At 33.4% G+C, this 24421-nt stretch overlaps 3 protein-coding genes across 5 annotated transcripts; 1 reads left to right on the top strand and 2 right to left on the bottom strand.

The window, feature by feature from the left end:
- Window positions 1–639: 639 nt before the first annotated feature.
- LOC140872127 (protein PSK SIMULATOR 1) lies at window positions 640–2625 on the bottom strand. Its single transcript, XM_073274887.1, has one exon. The coding sequence runs from the start codon at window positions 2452–2454 to the stop codon at window positions 1042–1044; it is 1413 nt and encodes a 470-aa protein (XP_073130988.1). The 5' UTR covers window positions 2455–2625; the 3' UTR covers window positions 640–1041.
- Window positions 2626–14414: 11789 nt separating this feature from the next.
- On the top strand, window positions 14415–19157 carry LOC140872105 (65-kDa microtubule-associated protein 3-like). Of its 3 annotated transcripts, none has more exons than XM_073274852.1 (13): window positions 14415–14538; window positions 15411–15498; window positions 15626–15832; window positions 16179–16430; window positions 16531–16740; window positions 16824–16979; window positions 17115–17265; window positions 17361–17506; window positions 17595–17682; window positions 17805–17878; window positions 17966–18040; window positions 18189–18465; window positions 18583–19157. In XM_073274852.1, exons 2-13 carry the CDS (start codon window positions 15433–15435, stop codon window positions 19032–19034), a joined length of 2154 nt encoding a protein of 717 aa, XP_073130953.1. In that variant the 5' UTR covers window positions 14415–14538; window positions 15411–15432; the 3' UTR covers window positions 19035–19157. The 3 variants fall into 3 exon arrangements, with proteins under 3 accessions (XP_073130953.1, XP_073130952.1, XP_073130951.1); XM_073274851.1 differs by having other exon boundaries at window positions 17355–17506; XM_073274850.1 differs by having other exon boundaries at window positions 17337–17506.
- Window positions 19158–19481: 324 nt separating this feature from the next.
- LOC140872366 (uncharacterized) lies at window positions 19482–20354 on the bottom strand. Its single transcript, XM_073275183.1, has one exon. It carries the CDS (start codon window positions 20235–20237, stop codon window positions 19749–19751), a length of 489 nt encoding a protein of 162 aa, XP_073131284.1. The 5' UTR covers window positions 20238–20354; the 3' UTR covers window positions 19482–19748.
- Window positions 20355–24421: the final 4067 nt, after the last annotated feature.

Below are 24421 nucleotides of genomic sequence, written 5' to 3'. Positions count from 1 at the left end.
AAGAACTCTCCCAAACACTACCTTTATTAATTTAGATTCATCAATATTTATAGCGACCGAACTCGCTTTTATTTCGAAAAACTGAAACCAAATACCCTTTCCAAATGAACCAATTACAATTTTAATATGTGCTGCCAATTGCAACTTCTTCGAATTGTTAAAGGGTTTTAACAAATAAATAAATTACAAGACAATATTTACATGATTCTGATAGACTAAGAGCCCGTTTGGATTTTGTAGAGATTTTTTAAAATAAGTATTTTTAAAAGCTACAATTTTTTATTTTTGAAAAAGCTCTACTTTTAACTTTAAAAAGTGTTTATTTAAGAACTTTTTTGATCAACCAAACACCTTGTTAACTGAAAAGCACTTTTTTTAAAAAAAATATTTTTTTGTCTAGCTTTTAAAACCAAACGGGGCCTAAATTAAGTCCATCATTATTCTCAAGCATAGTGAGTAGTGAATATATTCCGAGGTGTATTGTATTGTATCGTATTGTTCAAAGGTGTCGTGTGATCAATTTCTAGGTCTCGAAAAAAAAAAAAAGAGAAAATAAATATGAAAAAACAAATATTTGATGATAAAAATGAATATAATTAAATTTAATTATTTTCATAAATACATGAAAGGGCAGATTTTTCTTGTGTGGCCCAAGTTTTCTTTTTCTTATTTTATGCACATGCATCATGATTCATGGCAGCGTACAGGGAAGGGCCAAACTCAAACTTTTGTCCCAATTTTTGCAAAGCACCTGCATTTTCAGGCTGGCCACCAAAAATAAAATTCTAAAAAGATGAGCCACGCTTCCTTGTTAAAATATAAAATAAAATACGTTACAAATTGATATTTTTCACATGGAAACATGGTTTTAACCCATGGAATGTACAAAAATTATATCTGAATATATAGATCAGGGATTGGAATCGAGGCCATCCTCGCAGATCTGGAACAAGATTGAAATACAGAATCCGTTGGCGTAACATGATCGAAATCAAATCGAATTGCCTGAATTTTAAGGCAATATAAAGTGACTTGAAAAAGTTAACAAAAACCTTGTGAATTCAAGAATCCATCACAGTTCTGAAACATGGATTTAGCATGCATCTCCCTTTCAAACCTCCAAATGTAATTCAGACCAACCAACAGCTCAGTTATGGCAGCTTCAGTCTTTTCTTGATTGGCAAAATACAGAGTTTGCAGCAAAAGAACATTAGTTTTCAGAATTAAATTCTGCTGCTCAAAGCTCCTTTCACTCTGCCATTTGATCATGTTGTGTGCCAACGGTGATAGCCATCTCAATACCTTCTGCAATGCTTCTCGCCACTCGGCGGCAAGAACCGGATCACTAGCCGAAAATCCCACCCCTTTTAGTCTAGCCCTTAACAAAAATCGAATGCTATCAGGCAGCATTGAATAGAGATCATCTCGAGCATCGGCACCTACTAGTTGTGGTGACTTGATCATCTTTTCCATCACTATAATCACGTTTGAATAGTGCAGAGCCAGTGCCGCTGCCCCTAACGTGGTGGATGGTGGTTTCAAAATCTTGGAATTGGACCCGAAAAATCCGTGATCTTCGTGAGTATTTGGTGGGTTTTTTGCCAAAGGACCAGATTCATGCGAAAACGAATTGGAGTTTTCGTAAGGATATACTAATGCTGAGGCAGAAAGACTGCGAGGTAACGACGACGGATTGTACCACCCATGGCCATGGCCAACTCCAAAAACAAGCTTGATTCTTGCAAGAACAGCAAAAACTGATCTTGCCAGCAATTTAGTGACAGTGTCAAAGCTTCTGCACCATAAAGATTTCTCCTTTAGGTACTTAACTTCCTGCCTCTGCCACAGAATCTTCTGCCGCAAATCAATGATTTTCTGCTCTTTGATTGCCGCGTCATGATCTTTACAGTGCAATGATTTCTTCAACCCATTTTCAAGAACCACGAGCTCATCCATCTCTCTATGCAAGGAGGCAGTAATCGTAACAAAACGTTCCATTTCCTTGATCTTAGACGTCCATTCTTTCGAACCCATAAGCCAGCCGTGAGGATCATGACCCGAGTTCGCAAACTCATCGAATAAGCGATCAAAGCATCTGAGGCTCGAGTCCTGGCACTTCTTGCTCATACTCGAGACAGATTTCGCGATAACCCTCAGGTTCTCAACCAACTCTGCACATACAAGGCCCAATAAGAACACATCGTCGTTTGACACAATTTTACGAACACCTTCAAGGCATATTGATTCACTGCGGAATCTAGCAACACTCTCGTCCGACAGAGACTCCCATAAATGGAGGATCTTTGACATGAAACCCGCAATCTCAAACGCCAAAACCCCGACGCTAGATTTCTTTATCGCGAGCCTGCTTTTCAACGGTGGGGCGACGCGCGCTGAATCAAGGCTATAGGAAAGTGTCTTCTTCACCTTGATCAACCATGTTTCAAGAGCCATGCAACCTAGCTAGCTAACCTGAGCGATATAAGAATATTAGAAATTCACCGTAGCAATTCGTCAAGTGGGATGATGGATTTTGGAAGAAGAAGCAAAAAAAATAAATATGGATATGAAGTTGGAAGGCGCAGAGGAAAAGATAAGATAATGGAGGAGGAGTTTGGTGAGGTGCATGCAGTGTAAAGCATCATGGGATGTTTGCAATGCTCCATTTTTTTATTTGCGTTCCAGTTGTTAATAAATTGGACACATATTTTATATATAAAATGGAGTATAAATAACACAAAAAGAGTATAAATATCAACTTCTTCAACAATATTTTTTTATAACCAATAGGCCACGCACACACATTATTGTATATGTATATATATATGCTAGCAAACAAATTAGTGTCACAGATTGGGTGTCCGAGTTGGTACATTATCAATATTTTCTCGAATGATGATATATCATATAGTGTGGTTGATTACTTGGTTTTTATAATTCGCAGGCTAATAGCGTCAGTCCGGAGATTACCGTCACATTGATGGATACTGCATAAAAAATTTATCTATTTTGGGGGGGGAAATATAAAAGAGAAAATTCCTTTTTATTAAATAAATGATGAGCTCACATTTATGTATTTATTCATTCGTTTATAAAAAAGTTACTCGCCCTCAGAAAGAGAAAGCAACTGCCAGAATACCACATGCATGTTGATGCATTTTCAAGAAATGGCAAATTTTGTCTGATTATTATATTTAGGCTTGAATCTGTGTGCAGACTTAATTATTTTATCATATATAGATAGATTGATACATTATTTATAGTTGAATAAGTTATCCTGATAATTAGTCAAATTGATTATTTTTAAAAGTATGGTATCTAGTATTTAATTTGATGCATACAGTGTCTTCGTTTACATCTCATATTTATATAAATAAATACTGTAGAAATATTAAATTTTTTTTGAAGGCCTATAGAAATATTAAATTAACACAACGTAATGATATAAAATTAAATAAAATAATAGTTAGTGCAAGATTTTTTTTTCTTATTTTTTGGGTGAAAGGTTATTTTTTAAAAAAAAAAAAAAAAAGTTAATGTTAATGATATATAAGAAACATGTTTTGAGCCCACGAGACTGTGTATGTAGGCGTTAATTGGGAGAAAAAGCGGAAACACTGGGACATGGGTACACGACTTTCTTTTAATTGGAAGTTTCTCTATATTATCACTTTTCTTTGCATGTAATCTAGCCCAAATTTATATAGGAAATATACATAAATACGATGTTTATGTGAAAATAATTTAAAGTTTATTTCTTTTGGAACTATTGATCAGTCGTGAAAGGAACTAAAAAATTACATACGGCTATTTGTTGAAATGAATCGGGATATTCTAACAAAGATAAAGTGGTCGTGGTTGTGTAAATTAAGGAGTATATTTAAGTACAAATAGTAGATATAATATTTCTAAGCATGTCTGTCATGAGATGGTCTCACAGATTTGATCTGCTTATTTATATTGGAAATAATATTTTGACATAATTAAAATAATATTTTTATGGATCGGATTGGATTAGATATCTGACTTACAAAATTAAACTATAAGACAGTCTTACATGAGTGTTTGTGAATATTTAATTGACTCATAATATCTAGAAAATTACATACAAAATCTTTTATGAATTTTTGCGGGACAAAACTAAACTGTTTGGAATTTGAAATAAAAAGGCTTTATTAGGCTGAGAAGTATGCATCTCGTTCTGATATGAGAAAAACATGAAACATAAATCTTATGAATCTAAATTGGCCACGTTTTCTCGTCATTAGTTTTGATATATGGTCAATAATACATCAAGCCAAAGTGCAATCTTCCAAAATAAAAATCACTAAATTAAAAATGACACATGCAAATGTTACGCAACAACAATAGTCCACAAACATCAATCTCGCCAAACCCATTAAAATCGTAATCGCCTCTTTTCAAAAGGGTAGTGAACGCATTCATTTACATGTGATTTGTGCTACATTAAAGGTCGTTGACTATATGTTCGCTCGCGATTGCGTTAAATAAAATAGATCGAATGATTTGAAGCCTGTGATATAAATACATCATATATTATTTGAATGTTTTAAAATTCAATAGGTTCGAACTTTACCGAAATCAAGTCATTTGAAGGAAAAACAAAAAGAAAAAATAATCTACTGAGAAAAACAATATTTTAAATTTTCAACCAAGATAGAAAAGATGCATAGTTCAAACCGCGTAGAATGAACTCATTTTTGCTTAGTGTCTATCCATATAAGTCAATTACAAGTGAAAGTGACAAAAAAATTTAGCACTAAGCATGTGGCATTGGAATAAAATGAGATCATATTTTGACCTTGTAAGGTGTTTGAAGAGATGTGAGGCTGAATTTAATGTCAAAATCACAATCAATTTCCCCTGGGGAATCTTCTCATCTCACACTCATTTTGCTTCACACTCTTTGCCTATATGGGAAGACATGTAAGGTGAGTGTTCATTACTAGGATCCCACTTCAAAAGGCGCTTTCTTGCAAGAAATTTGCAACTTCAAAAATTAAAGATATGCTTTGGTACGAGACATCATCATTTTCTTTCTTTCCTCCTTTTTTTAATTGAAATATATATACATATACATATATATATATATATATATATATATGAATTATAATATTGCAAAATTATACGAGTCCGAATATCTAAATAACTTTATAATATTGAATTATTTTTTTTTTATATATAAAATATATTTATATAAATTTTATTGTGGATATCCATGTGCCACTCTACATGTCTCACCACAAGTGAAGGTTGGTTGTGTTTTGCATTATAAGACAACTTGTGTCCCCAATATTTAGAATTGTAGTTGGAGACATGTAAGGATAAAGAAGGTGCATTGAACACTTTGCTGTCACCTGTTGATTAATTGTACACATGGTACAAGGTACAATTATTTGATGATCCGAACGTGAGCAATTCCAATCGAGATAAAATGCATTAAATCGATTTTTTTATATAAAAATATTTTAATTTATCCAATATCCAGAATCAAGATTTCATGATCGGAAGAAATAAATTATATACATTTTGATAATTTTATTTATATATTTTTCACAAACACATTATAACCAGTGAGTATTTAGCTGAGCTTATAAGCTGTCAATTTGTTTGCCAATATAAGTTGTTTTCACTAGTAAAAAAATCGCTTAAGACTTCGGTTAATAACCGAAGTCGTAGGCACTTAATTACCGAAGTAGTGTCACGTGAAGTAATAGGGTACCTTTTTACTTCGCTGAATCGCCGAAGTCTTATACCTTAAATTACCGAAGTCTTTGGTCATTTTATGGAAGCAGAATTGGACCGGTGCCGAAGTAAAAACATATATTTTACTTCGCTCATTTCATAAGTTACGAAGTAAAACATATGCTTATACTTCGTCAATTAAAGAAATTGCCGAAGTAAAATGTATTCTTTTACTTCGATTTTTAATGAAATTTTCAAAGCAAAAGATATGCTTATACTTCGGCAATTTCACTAATTGACGAAGTAAAAGACATTCTAAAAAACAAAAAAAAAATTAAAATAATTTAAAATAGACTAATAAGGTTAATAAATTATTCATCTCATAACAACAAACATCCATGAATTCACAAGTATATCCACCAAAATAACCCAAAAATATGCATGTATCCACACGTATTTTCACAAAACAAAAAGTGCATCTAAAAAAAAATCAAATTCTAACTATAAATACTATGGAAAAAACTATACATTAATCCATCCTTCAACATAGGATCTATCATATTTGCAGGTGTTCCCTCACGCCAATGCCTCCAAACCTGAATCAATCCAGAGACATATATCCTTTATCAGTAACTAGTACTTGCAACAAACTTAGAATGCAAAGATTTGAACATTTATATAATTTGAATTTAGGTGCAAAAACAAACAATATCGGAAGTAAGTTTCTGGATTTTACTCACCGAACTTAGCAGGTCTTATTCAGTAATAAAATTCAATATACAATTCTGAATAAAAGTTCTTGCTGCTTCAACATCATCTCTATTACGGGAGGAACCGATAATGATCTATACATTCTCATTCTCTCTTCGATTTACTGTTGTCGTCGGCGGACCTATCGCCATTTTTCTTCAACTTTATCCTATCTGCTTCAACCTCATCTCTATTACCTGAAAGTATTGACATGTTAATGAACATTAATCATCTTGTTTGTAAAGTAAAACTATCAAAATATCTCACAGATTTGTCTGCAAAAGAAAAGGTGATACTGCTTTCATGTGTGCCCGTGGAGGACAGGAAAATGCAGTAGGCCTCAGCTTTTAAGAAATGGATGGTATGTTCAGAATCCATAATATAACTGAAAACAATTGGCCTAGACCAGAAACCAAAGGTATAACAAGTAATTTTTTTTAGATATCCACGATTTTCAGGTTCCAAACATAAAAATTCAGATTTAAAAAACAGTATAGTAGAAGCAGAAAAAAGGCAAAAAAAAAAGCAGAAACAAATGGGATGAAAAATATAAAGAAAAAGAGAGACGAACCGAAGAGCAAGTAGTGAATAACATTTTGGGTGAAGCATCGACCAAAAACACCAGAGCTGAAAAACAATAGTAGAAGAGAAAATTCACCTTGTTATTTGGGGCAAAACCAGAGTACAAGCCAGCCCACATGGGGGAATACTTGGATGCAACTAATCCATGAGGGAAAACGAGGGGTGTTTCAACCTGTGAATTTGTGGAAAGGGTATTATATTAACAAATTTACTGGAAAGAGGAAGTAACGAAACACCTACATATTTTGTTCTCAAATTCTGCAAAGAACAAAAAATCTAACCTTAATCTCTTATTTTTAAAACTGAATCAAAAAAGAGAACTCAAATTTATTGGAAAACTAAGTGTTACTAACCACACTTCACCCAAGGTAATGGCAGACTCTAAGCACTTCCTAACACATATAAATTTCAATATTTTTTCATAGCAAAATATCTGGGGTTCAATATTTTTTATGCTTCATAAAGTTGGTAGTAGTTTCTATTTTTTAAGCTATTACTCAATATATGTGCACGTAATGAGTAGGATATAAATTTAGGGTATGAGTAATCAATCTCCAGTTCAAACATAAGTAAACTTGTGGAAGTATAAAATTATTGTTACTCTACCTTTCATGAGCTCGATCTTTTGGATTAAGTGGTTTCCTCCGGCAAAATATTTGGAATATAGACAAAGTAGTTCTGCTGCTACTTACCTGATTCCTTCCCCTACATGAGCAGGAAAAAATGCTGGCTGAAGATAAAAAACAGACGGAGGACAAGGTGCTTGACATCGCTAGATCAATGCAATATATTTAAATAAAAAAAGAGATTAGTAAAAGTATGAATATAAGAGCATAATTAGATATGGAAAAAATATTTCGACTAAGAATATGTTTGGGAGCATGAATCTTATGTCAATGCTTGTATGGAAAAAAACAATGGTGGCCCTCAAATGAAATAGTTGATTAAAATTCATTATCTAGTAGGGTAGGGCGACGAGCAGACAAAGCTACAAGTTTGTAAATTTCAAACTCATCTTAATGTAAATGTCTAAAAGGTACATTTAAACACCATGTTAAAATTTCTTTTTCCCATTTTCTGAAGTTTTCATAATATTTTCCAAGGGAAAAGGGAGAAAAATCACGTGTAAACAAGTAGTATCTTGCACATACTTGTGCCATGTAGACAAAATCCATCACAAAGGAAATACCATGTCCAAGTCAAATAAATATGCATTTTCTTTCTCATGCTTGTTTTCAAAAAATTACTATCCCCTACAGTTTTTAAAAATTGTGATTCAGGGGGCAAGTGAAGAAAAAATAAAATAAAAAATTAATTGTTCATCCATATATACACTCTCTCCTCTCCTGTTTCTAGATTGTACTAGCGTCCATGTGCACATGTCCTCAAACAGTCAAGTGTGCTAAAGGCATAAATGATCTGATAATCGGAATAATCAAGAATGATGATGCCCCCTTACACAAATTCAGAAGAAATGAAACAATTGTCACTGGCAAAGTCCATTCATTCTCATTCATCCTCAAAACCCACATTCTGTCTAGTACAGCCAAGGCATGTCGTACATTATTTTAATCTATAGATTATAGGCGAACAATAATTTATAACATTTAAACAATGGATACAGATGTCCAGAATAAGGAATGCAAAAATTGATTTCCATAACAAGCCCTGCAAAAGTTGGAAATTCAAAATGACTCTTACATTAGTACACAACACTAGTCAAAACTACTCGAATATGAAATCTGCCTAAAAGGTCCTTCAAGCAAATAACTAGGTCAAAGAAAAGAAACGAACATTGAAATTCACAGTCTCTTTAGAAAATCTATTGTAAAACAGATGTCTATAAGCTTTTGGCTTGTGTAGAATCAAATCTATTATGAGGATCTAGGTTATAAATAAGAGAGAAAATTACCAAAAATGTATTTTGAAACTTAATATGTGATCTGTTAATTCCAGTTTCTTTACTTAATTTACCATGAATTCACACTCGATGTACTCATCAGCAGCAGCTTTGCAGAATTCCTAACAATTAAAGTAATTGCAAAGAAAAGAATCAGCAAATGCTCAAACTGAAGAAGTTAAAACATTAATTATAAGAGAAAAAATGGGAAACTTTCGTTACACATTTCATGAGCCGAATATTTCCTGGGGAGAACTGAATGTAAAGCGATTCAATGGGGTACCCACACCGCACACATCTGAATCCGCTAGTACAAGTACCATCAGCATTCATTTTTTGCTTCATTGTTATCCTTTGAAGAATGGTAATGATCAATGCCAACCAAGAACTTCTACTAGCAACCAGTGGGTGTAGTCAAATTTAGATCAGTCGACACCTACTTCTCCATTCCATTCTTCTTCTATTTTCACAACTTCTTAGAGCATAACCAATTAACAACTTGATAAAGGCATAAAAAACGACAATACCATCTTAAGAAGCAAAATTAAATCAAATACAACAAAGGTATAGGAAGAACAAACACAATTATCATTTGGATGATAGGTTACAGAAACAGTTTGAATATAAAAGCAAGATTCGATTCACACGATTATATATATGTGGTCACTACAGGAAGAATCCCAATGTCACGAGGAGATAATAATAATATAACTGGATAGTAATTGTAGCTACACCTAAACCCGTGGTTCCAAATTTCTACATAAACTCCCAAATTCAATAGGTTAAACTTCCATTTGCTAAGGATCAAGCTTTAACAAAATCAAAGCACACCTTAGAGGAAAGAAGCGTGAAAAATGAGGGAAACACAACACCACCACCATCACAAAGGAAATACCATGTCCTCAAACAGTCAAGTGTACCCAAGTCTCCGTACACCACTCCCAGGCTCTGAAACGCAAGCCTCAAAAGCAAAATTGCCGAGAATTTCTGTTTAAAACAGAAGAGGATGAAGTAAATGTTTGACAACATCATGAACAAAAGCAAAGTAATCTCTGATTTCCACATTAATATAGAACAGTAGCAGCTAAAACCAACAGTGCATACTTTCCAACATAAAGGAACAACAATAAAATAACTACAAATATTGCAGAAAACATCACACAATAACATTAACAAATCAAATAAATAAGATTAATAGGAACCCGATTCCTCTGTGCGTATTGTTGATTCGGGTTTCAGGGTTGAAATCTCGGGTTTACTCCAGCATTATAATTCATTCCACCTCCTCTGCCACCGCCCATTCCCGGTGGCAGATATCTCGCTCTCGAACTCATCACAAAACACCCGAATAAAAATACAAGACCAAAATTCAAACAAAAAAACAAACAACACCGTTTCTATGTGAACAAGTATAACCTAACTAAGGAAAAGTAACCTCGAAGTCGCAGATCGACTCCGCCAATGATTTTCGAAACCGATATTGTATGGATAAACGAGAGGAAATAAATTGAAGACCTTTAAATTGGAAAAGTACTCGATGAATTTTGAGATTCTTGACAGAGATTCCAACGCCGTGGGGTTGACGAAGAGGAGATGGAATCATAGCTTACAGAAAACTTCCCAACAAATGTGTTCTCGAAGATTGGTTCCACAAATCTCAAAGTGGAAGTGAACAGATCTCAAAGTGGAATTGATGGCAGCAGGAAGAAGTGAAGATCGAGAATGGAGATCAGAGAAAGCCCTAAGGAGAGAATGAAGATACAAAGAGAATGGGGTTCTCGATTGAGCGAGAGTGAAATCGATTTATTACTTCACCGATTAGAAATTAAATACTTAATTTTGTCCTCTTTTACTTCATTAAATACGTGAACCGAAGTAAAATGTGACTTAAAAATTAAAGTGAAGCCCGTGTTTTTTAGTTGATGAAGTCTAAACTTCATTTTACTTCATTAATTTTATTATCGCAGTAAATAGATATGTATTACTTCGGCAATATTGATTGCCGAAGTAAAAACTGGCGAAGTATATTGTAACTTTTCTACTAGTGTTTGGAGTTTATAAACTATTACAATTTGTTTGACAATAATTTGGTCAAACAACTTATAACCGGTCAAAAAAATTTGTTTTAAAAAAGTTGGAGTGACTATAATTTTCTAAAACATATCTTATTTTAAAATCGTACTTATCCAAAATAATCTTGTATATTTCCATAAATTCTCACAATGCCACCACCCATTAAATATTTAATATTTTTTAAATAAAAAAATAAATGAATATCAATTTTTCTAAATTAAAATATAAAATAGTTTTTTTTTAATATTATAGGTTTAGTATTTATGATAAAATTTCAAAATTATTTTTATTGAAATTATTTCAACAAATTATTTTTAAATAACATTCATAGTATTATACAATTTTCAATAATTTTGACAATAAAAAGTCTTATAATGTCAAACACATTAATATCTTTAATTTTTGAAATAAATTCATCCAAATACTAATTTTCAACTTATTTTTAAAATAAATTGTAACAGTTTATAAGATGCTAAACCAACTTATAAGATCCTAGAGCTTATAAACTATTTTTAATAAGTTTAGTCGAACTCAATAACTAATTTCTAATTAAATTGTTGTGAACTTTTTTTCCCCAAATAGGATTTTTTTTATAAAAAAAAATCTTGAAGCATATATTTATTTATATTTTAAAATTGAATCTTATTTTTATCTATATTTTGACATTTTTAGATAGTTCGTACCTAGCACAAATAAAAACAAGAGACGTTATTAGTTTGAAAATAATAAAAATTATCATGTTTAGACAAACATTTTAACTGTTGTATGCAAAGAACCACAAGTATATACGTACATATATGTATATGTCATTCACCAGCTTAATTAAAAGCATTGATGGCCGTGATGAAACAAATAACGGTACGATGGAGAAGGTAGAGGAGATATGAGATGCTACTCACAAGAAATATACATCTTTAAAAAAATTTTTATGGTGAGCAATCACCGTGAGCACTTCTGTGAGCATCTATCCATGTGGCGTTCATCTATTGGATGCATAAGATACCACATCAGCGGTGCTCACATAAGTGCTCACGGTGATTGCTCACCATAGCAAAACTGTATCAACATGATATGTCTTTTGTGATACGAATCGACTCAATTACAAAACGAAAAGTAATACATTTGATATAAAAACTAAAAATAATTACAGGTTTTCTATGAAATGGTCTCATAACTCTATATTGGTGAAACGGGTCGATCCGATCCTTATATAAAATGAAAAATAATAATTTGGACATAAAAAAAATTCATGGTGAGTCGAATAAGAGATTCATCTCACAAATTTGACCGTGAAACCGTTTAATATGAGCTTTTGTGAAAAAAAAAACTTTTTTTCATGAGTCGCTGTGAGTATCATGCATACGTGTTTCACAAAAATAATTTATAAGATGATCCCAAATTTTTTTTTGTGATTATCTTAAGTGTATCATGAAATTTCTAGCTAGGAGGGAGAGAGAATAAGTTAATAACATTGTATTAAATATTAATTGTAATTATTCGTCTCTCCCTAAATCAGGTTTTTTTCCTGTTTTGAACGTTCGCAAAATTCTAAACCGGTCAATCAAAATTTTAGAAACGATTTAAATCACTTTCATTATGAAATCAGTTTAAACAATAACAAAAATAAAACTATGATGTGATATTTTGTTAATATATAATATCTCTCAATTTTTATTATATAGCGCAATAACTTTCATCATATATCTAATAAATCTGAAAAAAGTATTTAATACAATCCTAGCATTTAAGGGTTTATAAGATGCTAGTATAAGAGTAATATCATTATATTACATCTAAAGATTCAATTTTAAGGTGAGTTTCGATACAAAACATCTATCTTAAAATAAAAAAAACTTAAAATAAGTCCAATTTTTTGAAATGTTTTTATTTTAAAAAAAAAACAGATGTGGTTTGACATTTGGATAAACATTACAATATTTTTTTTAATTTTAAATAGAAGTAGAAGCAAAAACTTAAAAACCAAAGTTCCAGACTTCTAAACAAGCACTTATAATTTAAGTACTTTTAAAAAAACTATTTTGGAAATCAAACGCTATAATTTTTTAAGAAAAACAATTTTTTTAAAAGTGTTTTTTTTTGTTTCTCCAACCAATTACATTTTAATTTGATTACGTGACATTCATATATTTTTATGGACATCACATATTCAAATTTATTTTAAATATCTAAATTTAATATCATGATATTATCATAATTAACGTTAACGTGAACTCAACCATGTTTAAGATGTCAAGTGGTTACGAACTTTAATCTTCCCAAATTAAACCATCTGATATTGCCTTCCCTCCCCGTTCGAGCTTTTATATTATATATATATATAAAAATTAAAAATAAATAAATAAATAAATAAAAAAAAAATAAAATATTATATATATATTATAAAATAAATATATATATAAATATAATAAATAAAATAATATTAATTAAATATTATAAATAAATATATAAATATTATAAATATAATATTATATATATTATATTTATATTTATATTTATATTATTTTTTAATATATATATATATATATATGTGGCTTATCGAGTAGCTCGCGAGCTACTCGACCACATAGTTTCAAAGCTCGACTCGAGCTCGATTGTATGCTCGAGCTACTCGAGCTCGAGCTCAGTCAAATCGAGCTCGAGTCGAGCTTTGACCGAGCTACTCGCGAGTTGCTCACGAGTAGCTCGGCTCGTTTACACCCCTTTGTACAACGAGTTAACCATTATTATAGGTGATGGAAAAGATTAAATCTTCCAAATATTCACATGAATTTTTTTAAATATATTTTTCTCGTTATATATCCAATAAAAACCTCGTAATATATAAAGCATTGAAGCATGCTATCTTCGATGAGTATCTCCAATTTTTAATTAAAAAGAATTTAGCACAGAATTCAACTACATCTCAAACGGTTTCATTAATGTAGTTGAATCATGCATGCTTAGCACGGTAGAAAGAAAAAAAAAAGTTATAAATATATCCAAATTTGATACACCAATCATTATAGTCCGTCACGAGCAGGATGCTGAGATAATCAGCTTGATTTTATTATTTGAAATTGATATATTGTATGAGAGATATGAAAAACAACTTATATATAACTTTTAATTTGAGTCATTTATATTTTAATGGATTTTGGACTTTGCGAATCAAGTATCAACTAAATTTATCTTAAAAAAAAAGATAATCTAGCAATCCAAATATAAGATAAAATAATTTATTTTAAATTTTAAAGTCTCATTTACTCGTATAATTATTACCATTTGTAACTTGTAACTCAATTTTGACCATGGCATAAATTTTTTGAAAATCTCCTCTTTCCCACCTCAATATAATTAAAAACCCTCCTCCCTCTATGAACTACAACGGTCAGATTTCAGATTTCTCGAAACTCCAGCTCCCTAATTTTCTCCCTCTTGCTTCACCTCCAAACGCAAATTCGCTGATCCATTTTTCCAGAACTTCGGGAATTCAAGAATTTTAGCCGCTCCTCTAGTTTATATTTAAGGTATGCTTTTGAATGTATGCTTAGTTTCTGTTTTTTTTTTAAAAAATGTTAATTTATTCTGCTGAGAATGAAAAAATTGGCGAATACTGTAAACAAATGTTAATTTTCGTATAATTTGGAAATTGTGTGTCAAATTTTTATGAAGTAATGATTCAGAAGAGCGTCAGTTTTCTAGTTCTTAATTTTGAAGTCGGACGGTAGTGATTATATGCTTTTTGACCTGGAAAAATCTGAGCTTTAGTTTGCTGAGTAATCGAGTTTCACCAGATGCATTATTGTCGTTAAGTTGAGATGAACTGGGGTAAAATTATATTTGATGACTGACGTTTTTTTGTTAGTGCAACCATCTAGGGCTTTTAATTTTGCCTCAAATCGAATATTTGGAAATTGTCATATAGTACTTTCATTGTTCTCGATTTCATTTTTTTGTTAATTGTCCGGATGAAGAGAATTGGGAGATTATTAAAAATATAAAACTAAGATCATGTATTTCTTGGTTTCACAACATGGTGCATATGATTTAACTCAATTTCAGTTTGCTACGCACGTCACGTGGCATAGCAAGGAAATCATAAGAGATTATCAAGCACTTGGAAATTCATTGCATCAATAAACTTTGATGCCATCACCATCAAGAGTCTGTGACGCTAATTGCCACTGCTACGTTTCTATCTGTTTCAGTTATTGGCTTATTGCATATTCTTTTGAAAGCTATCGAGTCCTTGGTATCAAATCGATGGACTAAAGATTACGCAATTCAAATGCATATAATAATCCTTTAAACCCTAAAAGCACTGTTATATATTTGATAGTGATATAGTATGATATCTATTGTGCTTATGACCTTACTAATATATGGCTTCTGTGGGCAGGTATAACCACTTTAAAATTTCGATGGGTCAAAGTAATCTACTTTTGCAACTGGAATCATCATGTGGAACTCTACTAAAAGAATTGCAGGTTTCCTCTCCGTTAATTTGTCACTTGCTTGTGGTTTCCACTCCTCGTAATTTCCTTTATCTATACAAAACACTGAATTGCCTGCTTTGAATGTTATTATCCTATGTGTTGCTGGTAAATTATTCAGATAATATGGGATGAGGTCGGTGAATCTGATTCTGAAAGGGACAGAATGTTGCTCCAACTTGAACAAGAATGTATGGAGGTGTACCGAAGAAAAGTAGATCAGGCTAACAAAGATAGAGCTCAGCTGAGGCAAGCAATTGCTGATGCTGAAGCTGAGCTGGCTGCAATCTGCTCTGCAATGGGAGAGAGGCCAGTTCACATTAGGCAGGTAAGGCTCGAGAACTTATAAGCTCTGAGTCATTCGTGCCATTATTTTTTAATGGCATTGAAATTGTGCATTTTTGTTCCTTCGGTTGTGAATGTACGAACAGAATAACTTCGCCGTGTGTATAAAGTATACAGTTTCCACTGTTGAACTGTATTACAGGCCTATATAGTTTTTGATGTGCAGAGTCCTATAGTATCAGCTCATATGGACCTTAAATCATTTCCTGAGAATTAGCTCTTAAGCTCAACATGAATTTGACATGTTTTGATAAACATTACCCCAGGAAAGAATAGGTGTAACTTGATCGGGAATATTATCTTACCATTATCACTGGTCTTTCGTGCAGGCTGATCAAAACCCTAGAAGCCTGAAAGCTGAACTCGTAGCCATCCTTCCACAGATAGAGGAGATGCAGAAAAGGAAATGTGACAGGAAGAATCAAATTAGAGCAGCCTTAGAGGAGCTACATAATATAAAAAATGAGATCTGTGGGTCAGGAGGGTATATGTTGAGTAATACAGATGTAGATGAAACAGATTTGTCTTCTAGAAAGCTCGAAGAAGTGAACGGAGAGCTTAAAGCACTTCAAGAAGAAAAGGTTGTTCTTTCTAAATACCTTCATCAATTTGACATGTTTTCTCGTTCTCCTCTTGTACTCTTTTGTATGTGACATTTCTATTTCCGTCCTTTGGTTTCAGAGTGCACGTTTGAATCAGATTTTGGACTATTTGAACCTTGTATATTCCTTGTGCTCAGTACTTGGTTTAGATTTTATACAAACTGTGAGTGAGATTCACCCGAGTTTAGGAGAACCGGAAGGCTCAAAAAGTATTAGCGATCATACCTTGCGGCAGTTGGAAACTGCTATACAGAGACTGCAAGAACTTAAAACACAGAGACTTCAGCAGGTGAATGATTTCAGATTAGCGTTATCCTTTGAGTTGTAATCTATATAGTTCGAAACAAACAGTTGACCGTGTGAAATTAATAGTTACAAGATCTTGCGACTTCATTACTGGAGCTCTGGAACTTGATGGACACACCTGTTGAAGAGCAACATATATTTCAAAAAGTCACTTGTAACATAGTTGCTGCAGAAGAGGAGATAACAGAGCCTGAGATGCTTTCTGTCAACGTCATAAATCATGTGAGTCAAGGTTTTTTATTTGAGATCGATGATTGTATAAATTAGCATGCATTACTTTGATGGTTCGCTTCATTTTTCGATTTAGGGTTGAAATGTATGTTGGTTCTGAAAGTAATTCAATCGTATTTGTGGCAGGTCAAGGCAGAAGTTTCTCGGTTGGAAGAGTTGAAAACAAGAAAATTGAAGGAGCTTGTTTTGAAAAAGAGAGCAGAGCTAGAGGATATTCATAGAAAGACACATCTAATTCCAGAAACAGATGAAGCGATGGATACTGTAATTGAGTCAGGTATTTGCTTTTTTGGGAAACACAATTGTAAATCTGTCGTTCAGAAGTTTGTTTGCATCCTCATTTTTTAGTTCCTCGATCAATGGAAGGAGCAGTTGATGCCACTTGTGTACTAGAGCAAATTGAGCTTCAAATATCTAGGGCCAAGGAGGTAGCTCTCAGCAGGAAAGAGATCCTAGAAAAGGTTGAGAAGTGGATTGCTGCATGTGAGGAGGAGAGCTGGCTCGAGGAGTATAGTAGGGTTTGTTTCTACGACTTTCCGTTGATTACAAGATGATTTATGGCCATACAATTACTCAAAATAACTTTTTGTTTTTTACTATTCACAGGATGATAATCGCTATAATGCTGGGAGGGGTGCTCATCTTACTCTAAGGCGTGCTGAAAAAGCTCGCGTGTTGGTCAATAAACTTCCAGGTATATTTGCATCGTGCATTAGTGGAAGAGCCTTCTGTTCTTAGTAGCCCCTACAATGAAAATTGTGGCAAATGCATTTTTGAATTTGATAATGTATTTATCATCATAATTTTGTGGAATAGCAATGGTGGATACATTGGCCTCAAAGATTGTAGCATGGGAAAATGAGAAAGGATTAGATTTTATTTACGATGGTGTAAGTATTACCCTTTTATCACAAGTAATTTATCTATCAATCTTTAAATTTTTGTTGGCAAAATTTACCTTTGGTTGTCATGTCTAGGTTCGCCTTCTTTCTATGCTGGAAGGATATATGGTTCTACGACAAGAAAAAGAATTAGAGCAAAAAAGACAGCGGGTATGCATACAGCATAGCATGTACCTTTGAAATTTTAATTTCTAGCAAAACCCCAAAAGGAACCTTGACTTCTCAAGAAAATGGAGGACATTATTACCCGTTCATCATCTCTTCTTAAAATTGTGTCTATCAATTTTTTTCACATCAGGACGAGAGGAAACTTCAAGGGCAGTTAATGACAGAGCAGGAGGCTCTTTATGGTTCAAGACCAAGCCCCATGAAGAACCAAAGTGCAAAAAAAGGATCTAGATTGTCATATGGCGGCCCAAGCAATAGAAGACTTTCTCTTGGAGGGCCTATGCTACAGAGTCATAAACCTGATCTCCCCCCCGCAAAAGCTACTCCTAATGCACGTACTGCCAAAAAGAATGAACGTATAAACCTGGACCGTTTTAGAGACGATGGCTTTGCAGCTCTGTCTTCCGGTAAAGTTTTTCCTCCGTGTTCATTCCATGGACATAATTGGTATTGGCTCGTGTATCGATGGATGAATAAGGTTTTTTTTTTCTTTTTTTTGTTTTTGTTTTTAAAAAAAATCTCAGGCAGTAGAGGTTTGGACATTGCTGGCCTTCCGTTGAAGCTTCATCCCTTCGAAGTATCAAATGCTTGTGAACTTGAGTCACCCATAATAAGAAAACCATTCTCTCCCATTTCTTCCACGGATTCATCAAACTCCAATGCAACAAATATGTTGGAAGATCTACACAAAAAACATAGTGAAATGTTGCAGAAGTCTCTTCTCACAAGCAATAATACACCACAGTTCAGTACTCCTCCCAAGATTCTCCCCACAACCCAGGGAGAGATTAGGACGCCCCAAACAATGCCAGTCCCGGTACCTTCCACGCCCTCAACAGTGTCCATTCCAATGCAGACGGGTTTAACACCAGCTCCTACAGACAAGTCGATCGAAGAAGAGATTGAATATTCGTTTGAGGAGAGGAGAGCGGGATTCGTACTGCCCAGATCATTACATTCTACGATTGTGAAATAAGTATGAATTGTTGAATGTGATATCTTAAACTGTTAACATCACGCTTATTAAGTGTTGCATCTTGCAAATCAAGTGGTGTTAGGCCAATTCTATTGTCTTTACGCCCCTGTAACAGTCTATGTACAAATGAGCATGAACTGACACGTTGAATTTGCTCTAGTTCTATGGTCCAAAGTGAGTTCTTTCAAAAGTTACTGGTCGTTTGGTGTTACACACATGTTATTGATTTTGTGTTCCATATTTTGAACTGTACACCAGATTGATTATCTGTCGTATAGAACTAACAACAGATCAGCAACAGCCTATACACATTTGTAAGTTAATAAATTTTTAAAGGAAAATAACTATTTTAACTAGGATAACTATTTTTTGTTTTATTAGAACCAATACTTAAATTCAAAAAAATTATGTCAATAATTGGAAAATACAAACTCATAAAATCTTCTTGTCTGCCGATCCAAAGTGGATAAGTACGTGCATATATAACAACAAAGCAAGATAAACTTGTCTTCAAAAACAAAAAGGCAAGATAAGCTATGCTTCTGCTGCTTGTGAACTGGACAAAAAAATGGAAAGTCGAAAATAATTTAATATTAAACTTTAAAAAATATATCCAAATGGACCAAAACCAAATCTATTCCTCCAATTAGCATTGAACTATTTTAGACAACTCACACCATGGAAGAATATTTAAAAAAAAATGATGGGCCAAAATCAAGAAAATGCTTTGAGTTTTTCATCCCTCCATCCCCTGTTTATTTTCGCAATAAATTCCTCGATTCTTTCTCTCAATTCATCATCTTCTTCTTCACCAGTGATATTCTCATCCATGGCTATGCTGACAGACCAAAACTTTTCGTCATCTGGGTTGGATTCGATCGATTCCTTAGCCTTTTCAGATGAAGAAACTGCATCTTTCTCCAAATTAATTTCATCATTACGAGTGATCGGAAAAGGCCTGCTTTCGTCGGTCGTGCTGATAGACGATAATCGATCTTCTTCACCATCTTCTTTGTCCGCTTTGGTGGGATCAGCATTTTTCTTGAGATTTTCATCGCTGATAATGCTCGGAAAAGGGATGCTTTCGTTGGGTTTTGAGCTGCCACTCACCAGTATAATGCCAATGATGAGGTTGCAGAAACAGAAAACAGCAAGGGAATTTGATGCAGCTAAGGTGAACAATTCAAATGTGGAAACCAGCATTTTCTTGGGATTTGGGTATTAAGAGGAATTGAAAGAAGTTTTTGGTAGAGATTTTTTTGAATGGAAATGTTGGGAATGGGGTTCAGTCTTTTTATAGGGCTTTGTTTGGATGATGGAAAAAATGTGCCTCAGAAGCTTTAAAAGTCAAAGGTGTAAGGTGCAAGCTATATATTTATATTTTAAAAAATAAAATAAAATTGGGTGTTCATGTGTGGAATGCTTTAATAAGGAATATGAAATAATTTAGTGATTTGTGAGGCATTGGTTGGCTGATTAAAGGTTTTGGAATTACTCACCCATTATACCCACATGTCATATTTTATGGTCTTGAATTTAATTGTAATAAAATGATTACGATATTTTCACGCTGATCAGTACACTGAAATGATTAAGCTTAAAATTCCAATCAATTATATTGAATTTTCATGGCTCCAATTTAACAATCATATTGGTTGCATCTTTTCGTGAAAACGTAAGATTGTAAGAAAATGAAATAATCTTTGAATTATTTGATGGACTTAAGAGTTAAGGGTGAAAGGAATATTAATTCCTTGAAAATTTTTTTCTTACGCGTGCTAATTAGAATATTGAATTTTGCCTTCTAGACAAAAGATTTGATTTGAAATGGTTAAATATTCTATGATCTCGATAATATATTTAGGATAGATATTTAACTTAATTATATCTTGATATCGAATTGAAAGAATTTATGTTTATATTATCAAAATATGATTTGATATGATAGGCTAAATATTTATATGTTATTATCGAAAATATTGAGATAGATATTTGTCTAGATTAAATATTATCTTGATAAGAAATTATTGTGTATTATTGTTATCAAATATTATCAAGATAGTATTATTTATATTTAAAAGAGTTTTGTTCCTAAAAAAGATTTATTTCCTTATTGTGTAGGACTCTACAAGAAAATTCCTTTTATACGTGAAAGCTAATCTATAAAGAGGGGATTCTGCGCACAAACAAGAGTACGCTTCAGAGGAAAATTCAGAGAGCTTTCAGAAAAAATCACATTGAAGAATTCAAAGATTCTGAAGATATTTTGTAGTCGTCGTTACTAAGTATCCCCGTGCTGCCGTTCGTGTTGAAGACATCAGAGACAACACTGTGGAAACTGTGTTGTTGAAGATCTTTACTGTCTCTTCAAATTTAGGCTACGGGAGTTGCATCTGATTTCTTTTATACTCTGATTGTATTTTATGATGCAAATTTGATTTCTCAACTTGTTGAGAAATTTAGGATTTAATGATTTTTCGTAAAATCACTAGGATTATCTTTGTAAGACTGATCTTACGTTTACTGGTGATATTTAGCCCTAAGGCACCCGCACAAGTTTTTATACTCGTGCAAAATTAATTTCTTGTGTTATTTATTTTTGTTTATTTTCCGCTGCCCTGTGTTGTCGTTGATGTTGTGACACCGCGGACAACACTGACTCTTTATTTTAACCTACAATTAACAATACGATTTCTGTCAAGTGGCATCAGAGACAACTCTTGACTTTACTAAGAGAGATTCTGGTTATTTTTATTTTGTAGGTTTATCATGGATGTGTCGGTTGTTGACGTCAGATTCCGACCACCGAAAGTCAATAAGTCAGATTTATGTGATGATTCAATTTCCTTGATCACACAGAAGTTTGAAAATTATTTGAAGAGAAGAAACAAACAGAAAGTTGGACAACAATCTAAGCACCCTAATTTTCCTGCTCCTGAAAATCTGTTGAGGGTGTCACCTACTCGAGAACCATCTCGACCAAGGTATGTTGTTAATTATGAATCTAATACCAAGAATTTTGATTATGTGCAATGCAGGGAATGCAATGGATATGGACACTATGCAATTGAATGTGCAAATCGATTCCACAAAGGTATGGCTGTTTTCTTGAGAGATGATGACTCTGACAGAGATCAAGAACAGAATTATGAAGAAGATCATGCCCCCCTGGCTGCATTGCTGAAAGAAAAGAGATGTTTTCAAGTCAACCCACTGGGTGTTGCCTTCGGTGTTGCAACACCAAGTCGCAACACCAGTGAAAAATCAGTTTGCTTGAATACATCTACTCTTGGTAATTTTAGTGATCATGAAGCTGTCAATGATGATATAACTCTAGAGTGTGTGCAGGAACTTTATGAGGAGTTGTATGTTGATCGGATCAAACGAAATAATTTGAACACAACTCTCTCTAAAGAAAATTCTGATTTGAAGTCTGCCATGACCAAGCTTGAAGTGATTCTAGGTAAGAAAAATCTTGAATTCTGCAAGGATAAGGGGGAGCTTGAAAAGGTAACTCTAAAACTTGCTAAGTTTAATTCAAGTACATTCAAGCTAGATTTTATAATGGGTAAAGATGGTAAGGCTAATCTAGGGTTAGAAAACGGAGTGTTTGAAGTTGAAGATTCATCAAAACCAACTGTGTTTGTGAAAGAAAGTAGTAATACTTCTAGCACACCCACTGTCGCTCCGTCATTCAAGAATTTTTCATCAAAAGAGCGTGTTCCTCCTCAAAAGCCAAAGCAATGGAAGCGCCATTTTATGTGTCATTACTGTTTCAAACCAGATCACATCAGGTCATTTTGTTTCAAGATCAGGAATGACTGCATGTATTGAAAGTCAAAGCTGATGTTGCCCGCCGTGTTGCACAACACCAGGAGCAACACCACCAAAAACAGACCCACAACAAAGAAAATTTGGGTACCAAAGTTTGATTTTCAGTATTTTGATGTTTATACTTCCTTGAAAACTAACTTTGCAGGTCACTGGTACTTTCATAGTGGAAGCTCACGCCATATTACAGGTTTGAAAGAACATCTCATGGACCATATTGAACAAAGATGTGGTAAAGTGACTTACGAAGGTGGTGCAAAAGGAAGGATTGGTGGCAAAGAAACACCGAACGTGGAAGGATTTTCAAAGTTTCACAATGTGCTACATGTCAAGGGACTAATCTCAAACTTGATTTCTTTTAGTCAATTGTGTGATGATGATTTTTATGTCAAGTTTGATAAAAATACTTGTGAAGTTTTTGATAATGCTAACATATTTGTTTTGATAGGTACAAGATCAGCAGATTACTATCCACTTGAAGAAGAACGTGTCTGCAACCACATGAAAGTGGATGATCTTGATTTATGGCACCAAAAGTTGTGTCATGTAAATTTGGAGACATTGAAAAATCTGTGTAAGTATGAAGCTATCCAAGATTTTGATGATTTTGCATATATCAAAGGAAAAACTACTAAGGATGATCTGCTGGAAATTTTCAGTCCATTGAAAGATTCAGGTGTTGCCTCTGATGTTGTAACATCAAGCACAACACTGGGTCCAACAGTGACTGAACCTGAGAATAATCAACCAAGCGATGATGATGTTGTTTTGATAAATGATGGTAAGGACATTTCAAGCAAAATACAAAAGAACCATCCATCATCACAGATTATTGAAAATGCTTCTGGAACAATGCAAACTCGAATGAAGGATAAAGTGAACTACCTCAAGGTGATTGGGTTAGTATGCTCGAGTTTCATGTCCACAAACGAGGTAAGGTTGATTGAATATCATCTTGAAATTGGCTTCAAACGAGGTAAGGTTGATAAAACCTTTTTTATTCATAAGTACAAAGGTGAAATACCTGTTTGCCAAGTTTTTGTGGATGCAATCATTTTTTTGTGCTTCTTCTGATCAAAAGCATGTTGATGATTTTGTTGAATACATGTCTTCAATCTTTGAATTGAGCATGGTAGTTGAGTTGAGTTATTCTCTTGGTTTTGATGTTAAGAAAATGCAAGATGGTATTTTTCTGTCCCAAAGCAAGTATGTTGAAATTTTGGTGAAAAAGTTCTGTTATGAGAATACTAAAAGCATGAAAACACCAATGGGATCTAGTGAAAAGTTAGGTAAGAATGGTGTTGCGGCCGGTGTTGCCAACACCATGTACCACATCATGATTGTAAGTTTTTTGTACTTAACTGCAATTCATGTTGATATCATGTTTAGTGTGTGTTTATGTGCTAGGTACCAATCTGATCCAAAGGTAACTCATGTAAAAGTTGTTATGAGAATTTTGAAATATGTTTCGGGTACATTGGATTTGGGATTGTGGTATACTAGGGATACCAATCTTGTTGGTTTTGGTTGTGTTGATTGTGCTGGGGATTTTAATG

This window comes from Henckelia pumila, unplaced genomic scaffold, assembly GCF_033568475.1.
Source record: "Henckelia pumila isolate YLH828 unplaced genomic scaffold, ASM3356847v2 CTG_461:::fragment_3, whole genome shotgun sequence".
In the NCBI taxonomy this organism is placed as follows: domain Eukaryota; kingdom Viridiplantae; phylum Streptophyta; class Magnoliopsida; order Lamiales; family Gesneriaceae; genus Henckelia; species Henckelia pumila.
This window is presented reverse-complemented; position numbering and strand designations above follow the sequence as displayed.